This window comes from Mytilus trossulus, chromosome 6 (genome assembly GCF_036588685.1).
Source record: "Mytilus trossulus isolate FHL-02 chromosome 6, PNRI_Mtr1.1.1.hap1, whole genome shotgun sequence".
Lineage (NCBI taxonomy): Eukaryota > Metazoa > Mollusca > Bivalvia > Mytilida > Mytilidae > Mytilus > Mytilus trossulus.
The window spans coordinates 7,651,462-7,673,142 of record NC_086378.1 but is presented as its reverse complement, the minus strand read 5'-3'; the positions used below and the strand labels follow the sequence as shown (position 1 = coordinate 7,673,142).

Genomic DNA, 21,681 nt, shown 5'->3' with positions numbered 1-21,681 from the left:
AAGCTGCACTATATAAATATATATATATAATTTTGGGTGTAGTTGAGATTGTTCAAGTAATAGTTTTCAATACACGAGTTGTAGTTAACGCTCCAACCTCATGAATAGCAGTCCTGATAAAAATAATCTACGACAGCATGTTCCACTTGCACTGATGCATTTCCATGTGAATTTTTTCCTTTTCAGTGTTTCGTAAACTGTGTTATCTTGGTAAAAAACCCTAATCAGGCCTAACATATTCAAACATGCATTTAAATACATTTAAACATTCATCACTTTAACAACCTTTTGTTTACTGAATTTTTAAGGCAGTGGTATTATTTTAAAATGAGCAGTAGCTCAATTTTACTTGGTCTTCTGCAATACCAGTATACTAAATATAGTTGACATCTGAGAAATGTAAACTATGAAAACAATTCAAGGTAAGTTGTACCCTGTCTGTATGTAAGATATGCAGTAGTTTGAATGAATTATGTATTTGCTCTTCTACCATATATTTTCTGTACTTTCAAAGTTCAAAGGGCCATTTTTAAAGCTTAGTTCAGTGAAGTTTGGACAAATGGCTCATCTTTTAACCAAAGTTTGCCCAAATTTTAGACCAACATTGCTGGGAGCATAACTTTTTAACTAATCTAACTTGCTATAGTGTCACTAAGCAGTATGAAGGTGTACATGATTTGGTAAAACATTAGGTCCAGTTAGTGCACTGTTAAATATGATAATAAGAAAGATGTTTAACTTGGAACAACTGTTTTCAATGAATTTTTTGCTTTCCTCCTGAACTGCTATAAAATGGGCATATTTGTGATTTGGTATCATATGTTCGTAAAAAAAATAATAGTAAGTTTGTACATAAATAATGAATAATTAAACACTCTTTATATGTATCATTTTATTGCACACGTGTATCACTATCGCATATCATAATCAATAAATTAACTTATAAGCAACAAATAACTATTAGGTTCATTGTAACTTTTTTTACACAATCAAAAATACACATATCTAATTTATGTGTAATTCATATGTTAAAAAAAAGCCATGTTTACAGTAACTTTGTGTAATTCTGGGATAAAGAATATTTTGTGTCCAAATTACAAAATCTTTACAATTTCTACACATGTATCTATTCACAAGCATCTATGAGACAAAAATGCAAGCAGCCTTTTACATAACAAAATGCATTTTCAGTTTTCAAGCAAATTTTTTTGGTAGACATGAATAAAGACTAATTTCTGAAATTACAGTTTGAAATCTTTTGTTCAATTAATATTGAAGATTGTTTTGTATCTTATAAATTTGAGATGTTGATCAATTCATATATAACAAAAGTTTATCAGAAAGAAGATAACAACTTAAACAGAATAATGCCATTTCTACAACCAATTTTCCTTTATCAACAGATATTATAAAATATTTTTCAATTTTGCATACAGAATAACTATAATCGTTTGAAAATATTAATTATCTATATACAAAAATGATTTATTAAACACAAATTTTAATTTCTAACATTACATTACATATTCTTCTGATAGACTTTGTAAATGTGAACACATTAAAAACAGAGAAAATGTCAAATGAGATCTTAGTCCTTAAATGTACAAATATAAAATTAAATAAATCAAATAAAGCATGTATCTTCAACTTTTGGCAGGAGATTGATACCTCTAGATTTTTCATTGGAAATATATTTGCAGAAATAAAAGTTTAAGTATATAAAAATTCTAATAGAAAAATAAGAATTTGAAATATTTAGTTCTTTAACAGATTATTTGAGTTCTATGTTTTTACGAAAAATTTTGTTGAATAAAGTTAATCATTTTACTGACTAGGAATATTCTGAGTATAATAAAATAATAGGGACATGTTAAAAAGAATAAAGCTATCATTCTTATGGTGAAATTTTCTTAACTCTTCTACCAAATAAGAGACAGTGTTTCTACATTGGATTTATCATAAAAAACATAAAAATTGTAGTGATACAACACCAGTATCTGTGAGAGGGGGTAGGAGGGGTTCTGATCCCAAAATCCCGGGCTTAAAAAACACCAGATCCCTAAATCCCGGACTTAAAAACACAAAATCCTGAGGTCCCGAAATTCGAAAAAAAGAATTCCAGGATCACGAAAGTGTCAATCCCTAAATACCGAGCTTAAAAACACCCGATCCCAGAGTCCGGATAATGGTCCTATCCTCCCTCATCTGTGACAAGCATTAGGTGTATGGCACATATTACTTGTTGTGTCTATTACGGTATATACAAAAATAGCATTTATAGTCAGTTTTACACACTAATAAACTACAGTTTCAGTAGTGTTCATTCTGAAGATTTGTTTTTATTCTGCAGATTCTACTTTTCATTGGCAGAGGCAAACAAAAATACTGTATTAAGTTATCAACATATAACAAGATATCAGTTGTCTGTATGGACTGACAAAATCAGTAAAAAAGTATCTTTGAAAAAGGCAACATTTTGTTATTTCACAAAAGTTAGATTCAACAAAAATAAAGTATGTGACTGTATTATTTAAATCTGTTACCAGTATTATGTATATCTGTACAAAACATAGTACAAACATGATGAACAAATATCAAGCAGGACAGGAAAAGGGACATAACCCCGTACAGGATCATGCAATACAATGAGAAATGAATTCTCTTTGATGTGTTTATAAGTCAGTCATTAATGATGAATATTTTTTGTATGTAACGGTACATATCATTAAACATATAATGCCATTTAAAACATTTTTTTAAAGCCTGTAAAAATATCCTTAGCAATATGTATCAAAAGTTCAAAATATGCCATTTTCCAGTTATAAATATAACTTAAAGAAACTTTTTTTCATGTTTCAATGAATAATTTAGCACAAGTAAATATGTTTAGCTTGGTAAGCAATGCTATCATTTCTAAAAAAAACTTTCATATTATTTTTTGTATGTTCTTAGTAAAATCTGCAAATTCAAGGAACAGTTTGATTGGCTCCCTTGAACTGTAAACCGTAACATTTCTCTTGACATTACGGTCAAATTACATTCACAAACTGAAAATGTGAATTTGATGTCAATTATCATTCCAACATAGTTATGTATTTTAATTACAAACACAGGAATTGGTCTTTAAAGTTAAAAACTTATTTTCAAGGACTTTATGAAGGGGAGTGAGCTTTATGAAAATGAGTAAATCAGGATTCCTTTTAACACCACTTGCCAAACAAATTAAAACAAAACTAACAATCACTGACACTTGGAAATCTTAGGTCTTCATTTTTACTATTAGATATTCCCAGTTAGTACAGGTTTCAATTTAGACATTAAAGACAGGTTTCGTTGTAAAGAATACATAATTGTTCTTCCTATCTACAATTACTAACAAACATTATAAGCTCAATCTAAAATTAACAGTCTAAAAGTAACAAAGAAATCACAAAAAAATACACTAATCAAACAGTGGAATGAGCAAAAGCGTAACAATTTGGCAAGCATTGTTAATCATAATTATAACATTACACAAAATATAAAAAATAAATTAGAAAATGCTGAACAATACAATGAATTAATAATAAAATAAAAAATAAAATAAAATAATACAAAGCAAAACCCTGTCCTATAAATAAGCACAAACTACACTGTTGTGGAATTTATAAAAAATATGAATATGACGATTTTGTAGGCTTTACAGACATTTTCAGAAAAAATCACTATCAACAGTTTCTAAAACAAATGCTGAAAAAATACTCGACTATGAAATAAATTTTTTGTACAGATTACCATTTACTTAAATCAATATGAATGATAATAAAACAAATTGACCTTATCTAAAAAATGGTTATAAGAATAATATATATATAGGGACTTTATTATGCTGAACACTCAATTTGACTAGAAAAATTCAATTGAATCCCTTTTTTAAACCACACTTTTAAAGAGCTGTTCCATGAAAACATATGTATATGCAAGAGCCAGAGAGGCAATTGAATTTGTGGTTGTGGGTAGGTGTGAAATATGGTGGTGTACAAGTTCAAAATGTTAGTAAGTTTTAAAAATTGCTTCTATGGGTGGTAACTGTAAATTCAGAGATTACTTCAGGTTTTTATTTATGTAAGTAATGTGACTGAGAAAGTATCCCTCATTCTTTAGGATAAACTTTTGAAACTACAAGCCTTAAGCTCAATTTTACAAAACTTTTAGTTTTCTTCTGTTGGCTTGTAAAGAAGGATTTCACAAGCTTGAAAGCAATTTTACAAGCCCTGGCTGTCATACTTGTGGTTAAGCTTGAAGACTGATCTTAATAGTATGAACAGATATCTTATACACATCTGTATGAAGCTTTCCCTGAACTCAAAATAATAAATATCATATTTTTGTCTATTCCTAAAAATTCTAATATAATAATTCCTGGTTCCCATGTATGCTTTAATGAAACAGTCTTTATTCATAATTAATTATTGCATGCCATTTCTTTTTTAATAACTGCAGTACTACAACTGCCCATGATTAATGCATATATGTCAATATTTATTTCACAACCTTCTGAAAATTTAAAATGAAGGCACAGAAAAATAAAAGAATACTTTGTACGAAAAATCATCAATGGACCATATGCAAAAACATAAACTTCAGTCCTCATAAATTATGTTGAGCAGTCTCAAAGTCCTTGACATAAGGATAAAAAAATAAAGTAGTAATGTTCCCTTAATGCCACACAATTTTAGGAACCAGTCCAGCTTCTTAGTTTATTCTTAATTCTTGAAAATAATAATGGTGAGAAAAAAAGAATTAAATATCATTGATGGAACAATATCTAACATTAACATTGAAGAAAAGAGTAAAATAATTTCAGATGTAGTCTTTTGATGTCAAATATGTAGACTTACATACAATAATTTCTAACACTACTGGACATTTTGTGCTTGCAAAACTACAGCATTTTTTTCTTACATAGATAATTTTTTTATACTCAATCACTTTAACTTGGAATGAAAAAAAAAACATAAAAAAAACAAAAATGATTTAACTACGGTATGTTTGCGAAATGTAAGGAGCCGGGCTAAAAAATTATCTTGAAGATGTCAACCCTAATGATTAATTGATTGTTTGCTTAGTGTCCAGTGGCAAATAGTTCATGCATGTTCAGGATTATTAACCCTTAAGTGATTTAACATACAAGTAATAGAAGAAATCAACAAAATGAGCAGCATGATATGTGGTTTCTACTTTTGGAATGTAGACAGTAAATAGAGATCGTTATAAGGATTTCTCTGATCAGCTGGGTGAATATTCCTTTAACTTTTGTTTGTTGATCTTACTTTCATGTAAAGTCTGGGTACTGAAAAATAAATAGCAATGGATATAAGAAGATGTGGTATGAGTGCAATTGAGACAACTACCAAGTTGTCAAGTCCAAATAAAATCTTTATACTTAAAAAAGGGATGAAAAGTCTTATATGTTTAGACTTTTCATAAAGAATACTTATTGTAATATATAACATTATAAATAATAACTTTCTTTGCAATGCCTAAAAAACTGTTTATCTAATCAATTGTTTAAGACCACATTTTGGCCTCTTTCTGTCTTTTTGAAATTTTGTTGATATGGGGACGAAGTCCCCAATAACGGTAGAAAAATCAATGAAAAAAAAAAAAAAAAAAAAATCTGGGAAAATTTCCCGAATTTTTCATTGTACTAATGAACTCAAAATCGTTAACGTTTTTTTTCAGATCTAGTTCCTGTTCCGGTTTTCCCGCATTTGCGCAGAAATCTGTCTTGTTTGCATGAGACTTTGATTTTTTTTTTATATTTATCAGTCTAGTAAAACATAAGATTGGATCTCAATACAAATTCAATTTAAATAATTGTTTGATATGAAAAAAACAACGTTACGTTACCTGATGAAAGCGTTTCTTTTGTTTACATCGAATATGACGTCATAACTTAAAGAACATCACAGCTAATTCCCTAACAACAGAACCAAAATCGGGAACGTTACGTACGGTATTTCGGTTTCTTTTATCAACATGATTGAATTAAGAAAATAATACATACAGACTTCGTCCCCATTCACAGGTTATGCCTGCCTCATATTAGTTTGATGTTTCATTCGAATTCATGTACATACCATTTCCTGTAGCAACATACATCATAATTTGTTCATACCTATGAAGATTTTTCTTCTCGTTAGTTCTAGCTTTTTCTCAAATTTATAACAAATATAATAAATGGAATAATGAAATTAACAGGTAGATATTTTGTGCATGATTGATTGGTTGTTGTTGAACACCACTTTTGGACTATTTCCTGGCAGCCAGTTCTTATCAGTGGAGGAAGCTTTTGTGTGTGAAATTGAAACTATAGGATTAATTCATATACCATTATGACAAACAGTACTTTAAACTGTTGTTTATTAATTAATAATTACATTAAATGTATGTTTCATTATGATACGTTATCCTGATTGGCTAACTAGCAATCTAGTGATATTCCTTAATCAATTGCATTACACAATGCAACTTTTCATAGATGATGACACGAGGTCCCACAATAAAGTGCACAGGTAAATGAAATAAAAACTTGATAAAAGGCATGTTTTCATGATCTATAGGTAAAAATGTAATTATAAGTATTGAATGCTTTTTTTTGTAACTTTATAGGGTTGTTAAAGCATTGAATGTGCGCACATTTTTAGTATGAAGTGCTTCCGTGCTTCTTACAAAATGTACTTCGGTCAACGCTTTTACACCCCAATAAATTTACAAAAAAGAGCATTCAATTCTTAAATACAATACCTGAGAGTTTTGGAGAGTTCCTCTACCTGCCCTTTGTAGAGATCTAATTGTTCTTTAAGAAGTTCTATTTCTCGGTCTTTAGCATCCATAATGGTTCTGAAGGTACTGACTGAATCCTCTAGTGATTCACAATATACCTGTAGTAAAATAACAATATCCCTGTATCAAAATAACAATATACCTGTTATCAAAATAACAATATACCTGTTATCAAAATAACAATATACCTGTATCAAAATAACAATATACCTGTTATCAAAATAACAATATACCTGTTATCAAAATAACAATATACCTGTATCAAAATAACAATATACCTGTATCAAAATAACAATATACCTGTTATCAAAATAACAATATACCTGTTATCAAAATAACAATATACCTGTTATCAAAATAACAATATACCTGTTATCAAAATAACAATATACCTGCATTAAAATAACAATATACCTGTATCAAAATAACAATATACCTGTATCAAAATAACAAAATCATATGTAACAATAGTGTAAATGCTTAATTAACTGTTTTAAGTTACTCAGTCTGTCCCGCTTCAGGTTAAAGTTTTTAGTCAAGGTAGGTTAAAGTTTTTGGTTTAGGTAGTTTTTGAAGAAGTTGAAGTCCAATCAACTTGAAACTTTGTACACATGTTCCTTATGATATGATCTTTTTAATCTTAATGCCAAATTAGAGATTTCACTCCATTTTCATGGTCCATTGAACATTGAAAATGATAGTTCAGATGGAGCATCCATATACTTAAAACACATTCTTAATTTATACGAATTAAACAGGATTTATTTCAACATTTCAAAAAATTGCATTTTAGTCTAAAAATAGATATATTTCAATAATAAATGTATGGAATATTTTCTGAATTTACAGTAAGTAAGAAGCTGGAGAGCATTGTTAGTATCTGCCCATCAAAATCCTCCATGTGAGTAACTTACCCTGCTCTCTTCTATGCTGTCGTGTGGCCCTGGGGGATCATTAAAACAGAAGAACTCTCTCACAGGCTTACTGTAAAATATGGACATAAAAATAAACACTACTGCTTGATGGTACTATAATATGATTAACGATATACAACTGGGGGCAGCATGATTGGATCACAACATTTATACATAATAGCTTTGTATAATTTGTATTTTAGTTACAACATTGGCCACAGAAAATACTTTGTAAAAGCATTTGTCTCCCATTATTCTATACTAGTGTAAGACACATGGAAGGCAGTTGTATTTTCCAATATAGGTGGGTGTGAAATATTATGTTGTACATGTTTAAAATGTATGCAGGTCTCCAATATTGTTTCAATTTTCAAAGTACCTTTTCTGAGCATCATGTACGCTTTGCTATTGTTAAAATCTTGATAAAAAAAATTGAACTGAGGACTTTTAAAAGAACAAGCCTTTCAAATGACACGAAAAAAGACTTTTGCTACAAACAAAACAGTACAGACTATAAAGCATTGAATAATTTAATATAAATTAATGCAATCATATCACAGCTACTTTTGCATCGGTACTATTTCTGTACCAAAAATCTATAGTACTGGAAATCTACTTTTAATATTCAGTACTATTTTGTTACTTTAAAATCATTGTAATATTTAGGTACATGCATGTATTTTACAGTACTTGATTTGTACTTGAAATTCTAGTATTACAGATTCTTTGTTGCATGGTTTCGTTTTCAGCATTTATAAAGTTTGTCTTCTTCAAATCTCATAAAGTTATGATGTTCAAACATTGAATACAGTGATCATTGTTGGTAATTTTTTGGTACCAATATTTTAAGTACAAATCAAGTACTGGAAAATACAAGTACCTAAATATTACAATAATTCTAAAGTAAAGAAATAGTACTAAATATTAAAGGTAAATTTCCAGTACTACAGATTTTAAGTACAGAAATAGTACCTATGCAAAAGCAGCTGTGTAAGTAAATGACTGATATACCAGTAAGTAACACTTTTACACTAAATGACTCAATTTAGGCAGTAAATAAACCTATAATTATAAGAATATGAATAACTGAATGAAATAGTATATAAGTAAAGTCAGTATAGATACCTGTTACATATATCATTGTGTGAAGTACAATTATCTACAAAGGCTTGTAAACCTAACAGCCTGTCTTCTAGAAAGTTCTTGTCATAGTTATCCTTAAACCATCGTTTGGGTGGTAGGGCAAGACTTAATCCTGGAAATCTCTTCTTCACCTATCAAACACAAAAAAAATAAGGTACATTTACACAATATAATATAAGTAAACACAAGTACTGGTTTAAGTTCTAAACTTCATGAACTTCCAAAAGTTTTCTCGTTTGAATTGTTTTACATTGTCTTATCGGGGCCTTTTATAGCTGACTATGCTGTATGGGCTTTGCTCATTGTTGAAGGCCATACGGTGACCTATAGTTGTTAATGTTTGTGTCATTTTGGTCTTTTGTGGATAGTTGTCTCATTGGCAATCATACCACATCTTCTTTTTTATATTTCCAACATGTATAATGAAGACTCAGGTTCTTATAATGCATTAGTTCAACTTTATTCATGTTTTAATAGATGTCTTCTGAAGATAAAGTTTAAGTAGTTATTTGGTATTAGAACAGATATTATGAGGTCAGGACTCACAAAATGGAATCAGTTAGAACCCTGCATGTGTTATTTCAATATTTATTACATTTAAAATAAATGGAGAATGTGTCTAAGGCCCACAAATACCCCAGCTTGTAAATATGCATGAGTCAATGTTTTAACTTTATTGACAAAGGCAAAAAAGTTCCGGGGTTGGAACCCCCCCCCCCTTTTTTTGGGGCAAATCAATGCATTTGAATGGGGACATATAGCTGGAACCCCTCCCCCTTTTGATCCTTGGTTGGGAACCCTCCTTTTTAAAATGGCTGGATCCGCCACTGATATCACATGGTTGATGTAAACTAAAGGTAGAGAAAGAAAATGAAAACTTCACCAATTTTTATGTTTAAAAAGGGGCATAACTGATGAAACATGAAACCATCCATTTTTAAACTCAATCTGTATGGAATTACTCGTCCTATAAAAGTTTAGTTTAGGCAAACTTCAATTATAGAAAGGAAACCAAATTTTTTGGACATATGAACAGACGGGACTTACAATCAGACGGGACATACAATCAGATGGGACATGACAGGACTGGATGGACAAGGGTTACACTAAATGACGCCGTCACTTAGCAGTGGGGGCATAAAATAATTCAAAGTGGAAGGAAGTGTTTTCTTGCTCACCCTTTCATTGAGTCTGACAAAGTCTGTATATCTCCTAAACACAAACCAACTGTCACCTTCTGTTCGCTGTACTTTTATTTTGAACACCTAAGGAAGAAAAACATAACAGTTATATTATTTGTATATGTGTACAATGTAATATCAAGTTCATGTTGTTTGCTTGTTCAATGGATCAAGGATTAAGTTATTGTTAAAATGGTTGTTAGTTGAACCATAAACACAATATCCTCTTATAGTCTGCTTATTGAATTGGCCACTGTCTATTTCCTGCATGCAGTTTAATATTTCTCACACCTAGCAGAGTGTGATTTACATGTAAATTAATGAGTAAATTAATGAAATATGATACACAATTCCAAATTTTTTGTAGATGCATGTTACATTTTTTGTATTCTGAAGCATGTAAAAAAAATCCTAATTTATATATTTTTTTATTATTTGGTTCTTCAAATTTGGGTTAATTATAGTAATAGTGTCATCTCTTTTGGCGGATCATATATAGCATTTCTCACTGAAATCTAACAGATAATTTAACATCAATATAATTTGTAAGGTAAGGCAATGTGTATATCTGATTGCAGAGAAAATGATTGATATCGGTTTTTAGCTCATGCAATGTAGTATTTACGGTAAGTGACCATATTGACGTATTTACACTTGTATGCAAATTTGTCCGCCATTACATAACATCACACTTTGACTTCGTGATTCAAAACATATGACGTCACAACTAAAAAGCGATTGTTGCTTGACGTCAAAAGGTTAATCAGAGGTGATATAAAGGTCAGTTGGAGGCAAAATACATCTAAATACCAAAAGTGTAAATATGTTTATTAGCCCATCATAAAGGTCATCTTATAAAAATATGGTTAAGGCAAATGTTTTTAACAAAGATGATTTTGAAACTTTTAACCAATGTTGACAGAAACCAAGCGTTGAGCTAACAGCAATGATACAATTGAAATGAGACTTAAAGTATATATGAATAAATATCATACATATGACAACTTAAATGATTATGTACAAGAAAACATGTATGTGTAAGATTGATTAAAAAATTAAGTATGTTATCATATATGTTTTTACTAACCTTTCAAAGTTTAAATCGTTCTTACTTTTAATTAATGTAGCATTTGTCATGTTTGTCACAAAAAGATTGTTTAGAAATCATAATTCTTTTTACCTACTTTGTTAGTCCCATATATCTTGGAGTGTGGTTGATCAAATGATTTTGATGTCATGATTTTGATTCTGATGCAAGGGGACATGTACATTTATATCATTTATATATTCTAGTGAAACCACAATACATTTGTATTGAACACTAGCCCATATACAATGAACATGGTTCAACCTATAGTTTTCTACAACTTGTCACGTAAAAATAATCCATAGATATAATTTAGGAGAAGTATCACTTTATCTTATGTTAAATCAATGATATCATCAGATCTTACTTTCTTTTTTGAATATGTTTAAGATGACTACTGAACATGTGATTTCATTTGTTTATTAGAAGGTATCAATTTTTCTTGGATAGAGGAAATCTTGAATTTTCGTGGAAATTTTATTGAATTAATGGTTTTGCAAAACTGCATATAAATTTAAAGCTTATTAAAAATTTGTAATTTATTAAACAATTGAAATCGGAGTTCACCTGTACCCATGAAAAGCACAAAAATTAGTATAAAACTAAACTAATAATAAAGATTCAAATTATGTGAAGAAACCATTTTATGTATGAAGTACAGTTGATAACTTACAGTAAATTTAGCTCTTTCTGTCATTATCTCATATCCAACAATGGGAACACGAACTTCAGCCGGATGAAGAGCATCTCTCGAGTCTATAGAATAAGATGTGTCATTACTGAAATCAGAAACAAAACTTGCCACAGAATCATGGCGACTGTCAATATCAAATCTGACATTTCCTTTCTGTGTACTGACACAAACTGGTGTGCTGGTTTGTGGAGGTTTCATTCTAGGGTCGTGTGTACTTTTATGTCCATTAGTAGATTCATGTCCAACGTCGCCACTGCTGGATAATGATGAAGAAGAACCTAAGGAATCTGACTTAATTTCTGACTTTTCTAATCCTGAGTCATAATTACAACCAGAATCGGGAGTTGTTGGTGAGTCTAAATCACTCAGTGGTTTCCCTGTATTTCCATTTGGAATATCATCAGACGTGGAAGGAAGATCTTCAGCCATTTCCCATTACATTAGTTGACTATCTGTGAAAAAAAAAAAAGAAAGTGAAAATGTCAGCTTCAACTATTTCTTAGTTTCCCTGTAGAATTTTCTCTCCTGTCACTTGGAATATTACCTGGAATTTTTATCTGTCATCCCACCATATGTTATTATTCTATTTGCATGAAAATGAAAGTTGGTAATTCCTCTGTGCACATGTACGGTATGAGCCTCTAATCTACCCTATGCTACATTTGCAAAAATTTAATTCACTCGTACACATAAACATGTATTAAATTGTGTTCCTACACTCATTCAAGTATACATACTTTTGTTACTAATGAATAGACATTTTCCTTTGCATTACAACATATAAATAGTATTATATACTATTTACTTTATACAATTTAAGCATACAACAAAACTCTGTCATATTAAAAGTCATTTCTAAAACTTGACCTCATGACATTTCTACAATTACTTACACAATTAAAGTTTCTAAAGATTTTTTTTTATTTGTTTACATTTTTCAAAAATTGAGGAAATTATTTTAGATGTTTCTAAAACAAGTGATATTTTACATTACAAATTTCAGGTTATTGTAAATTCAATGTTATTTACAATTTTGGGGAGTGAAAGGTTACAATGTATATGATTAAAATACTGCAGGCAACAATAAAAACTAAAGTATAGAAGAAGATTTTGAACACTTCCATACATAAATTTCACACAAGGTTGGTTTATGAACGAAAAGGTAAATTGAAACTAAAATGTTTCCAAAAATGTATCCCAACTGTGAGTGACTTACAGTATCAAATGTTAATAAAGTAAAAACAAGGAATTATTTGAATCTGGATTAATTTTAATTCTGGAAAGTTGATTAGAAACGTACAATGAAAACTAACCCAACTAAATATGGTTAGCCATGCGTGCATGGCTAAGGGGGGTTAGTTAGTTCATACTGAAATGATAGTGGAAGTAAAATTAACCTTAGCCATGCACGCATATGGCTAACCCTATTTTTCATCATACATTTCTAATCATGCTAATCAATTTTCCAGAATTCAAAATTATTCCAGATCCAAATAATTCCTTGTTTAAACCTGATTTATATCATCAACATATGATCTTACCAATTATCATAGTCCCTCAAAGAATCAAATAATACCACATTTGACATAATTATCTCTCATAAGTGTGTTCCAAATAAATACTATGTAATCTGTGGTAATATAATCCTGTCTGAGTTAATTCCAAGTGTAACTTCATTGATCCAATATATATAGAAAGTGTCAATACTTCAAACTTGTTCCCCTTCAAATATTATATTTACCTTTGTGAAGTTTAGGCTGATATTGCATTGTATCTCCAATAATTAATTTGACATTTCATGTAATTCAATTTTTATATTATTGTAAATTATATTACGATTGCAGTTACCAACATACAATGTATTATTAAAATTAACATTTTTGATGTATTTGAACATAGAGCATTGTAGATGTTGTTATCAAAGTTGATGAAGGGAAGCAAGCCAACGTTGGTATATGATGCTTGTAAAAAGTCAAATTATTTCAGTTGCAGAACCTGAATGGTAGATAAAGGGGGCTCACAGACTGACCTAAGAGGGGGCCCGCTCCAGTCATGCGTCAGTGATTCCCTATATAATCAACAAAATTTTTCCAACAAAAGGGGACCCAGGACGCACAGGGCCCCCTGCATTTGTCTATGTATTTAATATCATACAGTATATGAAGCTCCATATTAGGCCCCACCCTTAAACTGCCTCCTGTTAATTCAAGACACAAAATTTCTACCCACTTGACAAAATCAAAATGCAAGGGAACAGCACTGTTCTATATTTTTATTTCTAAATTTAACCTCAGAGACAAGCACTAACATTTGTACTTTTGTTTACAATACGTAACATGAGGAAACAGCTGTTGACACATAAATCAGTATATATCAGTTATAAGTCTCCCAATGGGCAAAATATTGACATATAACAGCTGACAGACAAAATTATAGTCGTCATTTTATTTCATTAGTATGATTTCTAAAAACAATAACCAGTGGCCGATCGATTTTATTTAGACAACAAATGCATTTGAATGGGAACATATAGTTGGAACACCCCACCACCCCACCCCTTTTATCCTGGGTTGGGAAGTTGGGAACCCCCTTTTCAAAATGGCTGGAACCGCCACCGATACCATAAATAAAGTTTTCATCCAACATACATGTAAGCCTTTGATATATGAAAGCTTTTTAGAAGTAATTACTCAAATGGACATGTGTATCCAAATGTCAGACAATGTCATTCATTCAGACAGAAATTTTCAGATCTTTAGTCAAAATTGTAGTTGAAAAACATAAAATTTCTTCTTGGGTCAAACAAACTCTATCACAATTTAGTACAAACTGCAACTGGCATAATATCTAAAGTACCATAGGCGGATCCAGGGGGGCCCCTTTCATGGGAAAATTTGGTTGATTATATAGGGAATCACTGAAGCATACCTGGAACCCCCTCGAGCTCCCCCTTACAAAAAGTTCTGGATCGACAACTGACTCTGAGTACAACTTAACCTGAATAAGTTGCAACCAAAGCTTGTTCAAAAATATCCAATTTTATTATGAATCATTGAAAAAATAACAATTTTATCCTTAAAACATTATGATTCACAAGTTTTTGTTTATAATTTTGTTCTATATATATTTCAGTTGGTATACATTGTACATGTAAAAACAACCACACATTGATATACTTATTTGTTTTCAGATTCCATGCAAACGAGTAAAAATTTAGATAGCTTGTCAAAAACATTTTTATACAATATGACAATACAGGTTTAACAAACTTAGTTTTGTTTACCTTAATTTAGAGGAACATTTCAACCTACAGAAAAATCTAAAAGTTACTATACTGAAACGTTTTATTGCCTTTTTGACTCATAAACTGAAGGTTTTTATGAATTACAGTAATATATCTTCTAATTCAATACTCATTCTGACTTTAAAAGTAGAGAAGGGGGGCTTTTAATTAATCATACTTTTTTAACAACTTACTACATGTACATTTACTCTATTTCATATAAAAACACTATTTCATTGAATGTGACAAATTGCTTAAGGCTGTGGTTTAAAATCGGCTAAAATGATAGATGACTATTCTTATCTTGATTAAATGATTATCATCACTAGTAGATAGCTAAGGATCAATCACTTAAACATGTCAAAAAATCAGCTATCATGACATAAATCAACTTTTTCTCTGATACATGTAGGTTATAATTAAATGGGTATGAACAGGGAATGAATTAATGAATGAATGAATATAGATCAGAAAATCGCAGGGAAAAAATCCAATTCAGTTTGAGAACTTTTCTTTGTAATAAAAAGAAATTATTTCCAAGAACTTACTCTTATATTCAAACAATTTTTAAGTGACTATTTGTGACTTTTTGTCTTATTAAATTTCACTTTCTGTCCATTTACAAAATTGTTTGTTATTAATAATATATGTTCCCTACCTTTTTATATTAAAGACACAATCAACAAATAGAGAGAGAGAGTAAACATACAAAACGTTTTCTTACAGTAAACCTACCCAATAGTTTGTCATTATATTCCAATGGAAGTAGAATTTCACTTATATATTACAGACTTTCAACCTCTGGTACAAAATATCTGGTAAAAATACATGTGCAACCTTTTTTCAGAAGAATTTAACATTAGTTTTTCATATGAATTCACTTAAGAGTAATTAGTTTAATCATTGTATTTTTTTTTTATAATTTAATTAAAACTTGAAGCCATACTTTTGAGAAACTGATTTAACATATATTTTGTACTGAATTATGAATGCTCTAGTAATTCATCAAATTATACAAACAACTTAATCAGCCCTCTTCTTATTTAAAGTTCAGAAGTTTTATTTTGTTGAGTTTTGAAACGGTTTCTAGTTGAAAATATTTTTTGTAGTTATAGGAAACAGTTGTTATTCTCATTATTTTTGCAGGAATTAATACAATATAAAACAGTTTCAGAGGTCCATGATAGTTTTAATAGGACCTGCAAGTATAAAAGTGTTTTTTTCATGTAATAATACTTGAGAAAATATATTCTTATGAATGGTTATACACTAGTAGCTTTTTGGGGCCCTTTATAGCTTGCTGTTCATGTGAGCCAAGGCTCTGTGTTAAAGACTGTACTTTGACCTATAATGGTTTACATTTATAAATTGTGACTTGGATGAGAGAGTTAACTCATTGGCACTCATACATTGTACCACATCTTCTTATATCTGTGTAACTTATAAATAGCGTGTTTTTCTGCAGAGTTTAAGAATATAAGTTGAATGATTTTTGTATTACGTAAATCATTGAAATATTTAGATACATGTACACGTATGTGTTGAAACGATTTTTACATATTTGAATGATTTAAATGAACAAAATTGAATGAAATATAAATAGTTTTTTTTCAAATCATTCATCATTGATCATGTTCATATTATAATTTTATTTTTAAAAGTTATGCTTACAATATATTGCATTAATTGTCTTTTGAATAAAGTTAACCTTTGATGTTTTATTGTGCTTATTACTAAGTACATGTAGTAAAGTTAATCCAATTACTAATAATTATATACATACATGTATAAAGAAGCCAATTCATTTCACTTATTGAATAAACACATGCTTGACGTCCCATAAATATAGTCCCTATAATCATTATTTAAGTATTTTGCATGTTATAACCATGGCTAACTTCTAAACATACTAAGCATCCAACATAATGTTCATAGATCCATCAGATTTCATCTCCTATTTTAGAGACACACAATATATATACATTTGTAAAACAAGATATTCCTTATTCTAGTCATTTAGTATTTCCATAACAAGAATGTGTTCATAGTACATTGATGCCCTACTTGCAAGATCAATTTCTATGTTCAGTGGACCATGGGTCAAAACTCTAAATTGTCATTAGAATTAGAAACATCATATCATAGTGATGTGTACTAAGTTTTAAACTGATTGGACTTCAATTTCATTAATAACTAGTCCTTGACAAAAAAAAAATTGCAGTTTGAAAGACAGACGAACAAATTATCCACTGGATAACATATATTATATAATGCTCCTAGATGGGTCATAAAAACCATGCTTTAAGGTAGATGGGGTGTCTGAATTATAATCTAAGAATTTTTTAATTATTTGCCAAAATGTAGTTTATATCATGCTTTTTAATTAATTTTTTTAAAGAATGGGTCAAGGGGCTTATTTTTACACTGCACAGTGTTCAAAATTGACTAATTTTATATATTTTTTTGCAATAAAGCGTAAACTACATGTACACCATAGAATTTTGAGATAACATAGCTTTAATACTATGCTTTCAGTTAAGAAAAAGAAAAAATGGGGACCCTTTTTCTTGCTTCACTGTAAGATAGGTAAATTCCTAGTAAATTCCTAACACATTTTTTGTAAAAGTACTTTGACACATTCCCCATTTCCATTCTCAATTTTATTTAATCTGAATTATCTGCCCTTGCATTTGAGTTGACTCCCCTTATGTTGAAAAGTTAGAAGAAGAAAAAATCTATCAAAAGTTTTCTGTTTTTTTGTAAAATACAACCATAAATATGATAAAACATGTCATTTTCTATATTGAAGTGAAAGTTCTTATACATGAATTATCTACTACTCTAAAAATTTGCACATTCATTGAACATCTAGACCTTGTTTTCTGGTATTTTCAAATCCAAAATGGAGGAAGACACCCTATCTACCTTAATCAAGCTTTATCTGTGCACTAAAGCACCATTTCTCTCTTAAAAATACAATGATAAATATATCAAATAACACTAGATTTCTTTCTATTAATAATGGTATACACTCATAATCCAGTTTTGTAGTATTTTGAAGGAGAAAAAAAACTCATTTGAAATACTTGTAATGTAATGACCAAGTTCAGGTGATCATGTTTTTCTCATTCATAAATACTGTAAAGTGACCTATGCTTTGCACCTACCCGTCACAAAAAAAAATACATGCTGAAAATAGGGAAAATACAAGTGGGTCTCATTGGGATTGAAGCGTGAAGCAGGATTGCCGATTTTTAATAAGCGTGACATGTGAAAGTAAATTTTTGTGTCATGAAAACAGAAATGAGGTCTTGCAGGACCTAGGGAACGACCAAAAAAATGAGAATTACTACATATATAGTGTAAGCGGGATACAGGAACCTGACAAAACAGTAAGCGGGATCCGGGATCGTAACCCCCCATTCAGGTAGGTAGGCAACATTTTTGATTTTCTAAACATTTTATAACTGGTTACTAATAAGGAATTTGTCTGGAGTCTTGTTCCTAAACGGCATTAAATTGAAAAGTGTTGGGGTTGGGTTAGCGTTTTTCAGCGTTTAATATAGATGTATCCAGTCTTTAAACTCTAGTGGACAGCTATCTCATAGAACATTTGTGGTAAGAGTTACAGGATATATAGGGTATTAAACTAGTGCATGTGTCCCATAGAAAAGCCAACACACCACATCATCAGCACGTGATACATTGGTAAATTATCTCCTTCATATACAAATAAAGTTTATAATTTATAAACAACAGTCGTATTCTTCTTCTTCTTCTCCTTCTTCCATATAAGAGTTGGGTTCCTTTAATGAAACGTTTAAACTCTGCGGGACTACGCATGGTGACATCACATATCTAGTCCCCTAAGGCTATATACAGTATTTACAATAAAATCAGGTTGTTACGGTTAAAATTATGTACAATCGTCCAGTCTGGTATTAATGTGTTGTCTGTAGCCCTGAGCGAAAATCTTCAACTGATCCCGCTTCAGCAACCCTGGCAGGTAATGTATTCCATTCCATGATTGTTCTTGGAAAGAAGGAGTTCCTGTAGACATCACTGGTGACCCTCTGTTGGTAAAACTTGTGTCCTCCACGAGTTCTACTGTCGCCACCTTTGAGGTAAGTACTCTTGTTGATGTCTATCAGCTCATTCTGGATACGATAGAGCATGCATAGCCTGTTGTCACGGCGTCTTGTCTGTAATGTGTCCCATTTAAGATCTTCTAACATTGTAGTGACGCACCCTGGTGTGCGTGATGTGTAGTCATTATAGACAAATCTAGCAGCTCTCCTCTGTATAAGTTCTAGTGTGTTGATGCTTGCTTGGTTGGTTGGGTCCCATATAGTAGAAGCATACTCTATGACAGGTCGCACGAGTGTTGTATAGCCAGCAGCCTTTACTTTCCTGGTACATTCTTTAAGGTTTCGTTTGACAAACCCAAGTGTTCGGTTACCCTTTGCTGTAACACTCTGGATATGTTTGTTCCATGAGAGGTTGTTTGATATTGAAACTCCCAAGTACTTGGCACTATCTACTGGTTCGAGTATGTGTCCATGTAGAGTGTATGGGTATTGTATAGGTTCTTTGTTCTTTGGTGGTATGCGGATAATATTGCATTTTGTTGGATTGAATCTCATCATCCATGTTTTTTCCCAATTTTCTAATGCTTCAAGGTCTTTCTGAAGTTGTTCTGTATCTTTGGTGTTACTAATTTCCCTGTATAGTAGACTGTCATCAGCAAAGAGGCGGACATCTGATTGAGTATATCCGGGCATGTCATTGATGTATGTTAGGAACAATAAAGGACCTAGTACTGTGCCCTGTGGCACACCTGACAGAACATCGTCTTGTTGAGATCTAGCACCTTCCAATACTACCTGTTGTTTCCTGTTTGATAGGAATGAACTGATCCAGGAGTTTGTCCGGCCCCTTACTCCATAAAATTGGAGTTTGTACAGCAGTCTTGAATGAGGAACCTTGTCAAATGCCTTTTCAAAATCCAGGAGTATGATGTCAATCTGGGTTCCATTTGAAAGGTATTTGGCTATACGATCGATGGTGATGATGAGCTGACTTTCACATGATCTGCGTTTCCTGAAACCATGTTGGTTGTCACAGAGTATATTTTGTTGATCAAAATGTTTCATTATGCTGCTGTGAACTATATGCTCTAACAGCTTACAAGTGATGGAGGTAAGGGAGACTGGACGATAGTTGGCCGCTAGGTGAGTATCCCCTTTCTTGTATAGTGGCACTATGTTGGCATCTCTCCAATCTTGTGGAACTTCTCCTGTATCAAGTGAAAACTGAAAGATTCTTGTCAGAATTGGTGATAATTCTGCAGCAGTTATTTGCAGTATTTTGGTTGGTATTTCATCTGGTCCTGCAGCTTTGTTGGTGTTAAGGTTTTTTAACAGTTTGAATACCCCATTTTCAGTATTACTGAAACAAACACTGACCAGACACTCATAGGATAAGATATATATATTTATGTAAAGACCATGCATGTACTTTTTTGTTTTCTTAAATCAACACCATGTTCACTAGGAACTATCTAACAGTTTACTGTACCTTTAAAAAACGTTATTTGTTTACACTTTCTCATTCTCGTGATCTTTCCGGAAGTGCAGGATATTATAAGGGAAATAACTCTGTATAGAAATGGACCGTCTCAAAGGAAAACTCTATACGACAGTAGAACATCTCAAAGGAATATTCTTTAAAAAAAACATAAATTTAGAAAATCTCTTTATTTAGTTATTCTCTTTGTATCTGGCTCTCCTCTATCATACATTTTTATAAAGATTATATTGTTGTTTTTCCCGTTTGAATGGTTTTTCACTAGTAATTTTGGGGCCCGTTTTGGCTTGTTGTTCGGTGTGAGCCAAGGCTCCGTGTTGAAGGCCGTACTTTGACCTATAATGGTTAAGTTTTATAAATTGTATTTGGATGGAGAGTTGTCTCATTGACACTCACACCACATCTTCCTATATCTATGTATATAGATACATATTTTTATAATCATGTTTCATGCGGAGTAATATTTGTTCTAAATCAAATCATATTTAATCATCAGTAACAATCAGTATGTGTTTTAGATTGCAAGTGTTGTTTGTGTGGATATTGTATAAACTTTGTGATTTGTGTTGATTTATATGCTCGCCTTTTGATTAGGACAGGAACAAATATACATATAGATATACTGTTCCCAGATTAGGAATCAAGACATTTGAATTTTAATATTTTCAAAAGGAAGCTTTTTACATTTCATGTCTTATATAAATGATTTGTTTACGATTACATAAAGCAGAACATCTATAATGATTGTTCCCAGCACCGTTAAAAGCCATCCAAATTGCGAAACGACTATTTGGCCACGAGAACCGGCCTAATATGTTACAATACGTTGATGACTGCTGTACCAATATTTTGACCATTTTATTTATCATGTCTGCTTTGTTCACGTATCGCTGTAAATATAACGGAATTTGATGCGACTGTCATACAAGTGAGATGTTTAGCGCTATATATGTTTTGTCATTTGA

General features: G+C 31.0%; 1 protein-coding gene across 1 annotated transcript; it reads right to left on the bottom strand.

Annotated features, from left to right (window-relative positions):
- Positions 1 to 877: 877 nt before the first annotated feature.
- Positions 878 to 20,769, bottom strand: LOC134720692 (sorting nexin-16-like). The gene is made up of 7 exons (XM_063583127.1): positions 20,708 to 20,769; positions 11,827 to 12,299; positions 10,064 to 10,150; positions 8,868 to 9,016; positions 7,743 to 7,812; positions 6,790 to 6,926; positions 878 to 5,332 (listed from the first exon to the last, which is right to left on the bottom strand). The coding sequence occupies exons 2-7, from the start codon at positions 12,274 to 12,276 to the stop codon at positions 5,269 to 5,271; spliced, it is 957 nt and encodes a 318-aa protein (XP_063439197.1). The 5' UTR covers positions 12,277 to 12,299; positions 20,708 to 20,769; the 3' UTR covers positions 878 to 5,268.
- Between the last annotated feature and the right edge of the window lie 912 nt (positions 20,770 to 21,681).

What these genes read in the sequence shown, in the direction of transcription:
- LOC134720692 (XM_063583127.1), bottom strand. Translation starts at nt 12,276, where the DNA reads ATGGCTGAAGATCTTCCTTCCACGTCTGATGATATTCCAAATGGAAAT. An exon ending in TTGTCAGACTCAATGAAAGG is followed by an intron (nt 9,017 to 10,063) that starts GTGAGCAAGAAA and finishes TGTGTTTGATAG; the next exon opens with GTGAAGAAGAGATTTCCAGG. An exon ending in GAACTCTCCAAAACTCTCAG is followed by an intron (nt 5,333 to 6,789) that starts GTATTGTATTTA and finishes TTTATTTTTCAG; the next exon opens with TACCCAGACTTTACATGAAA.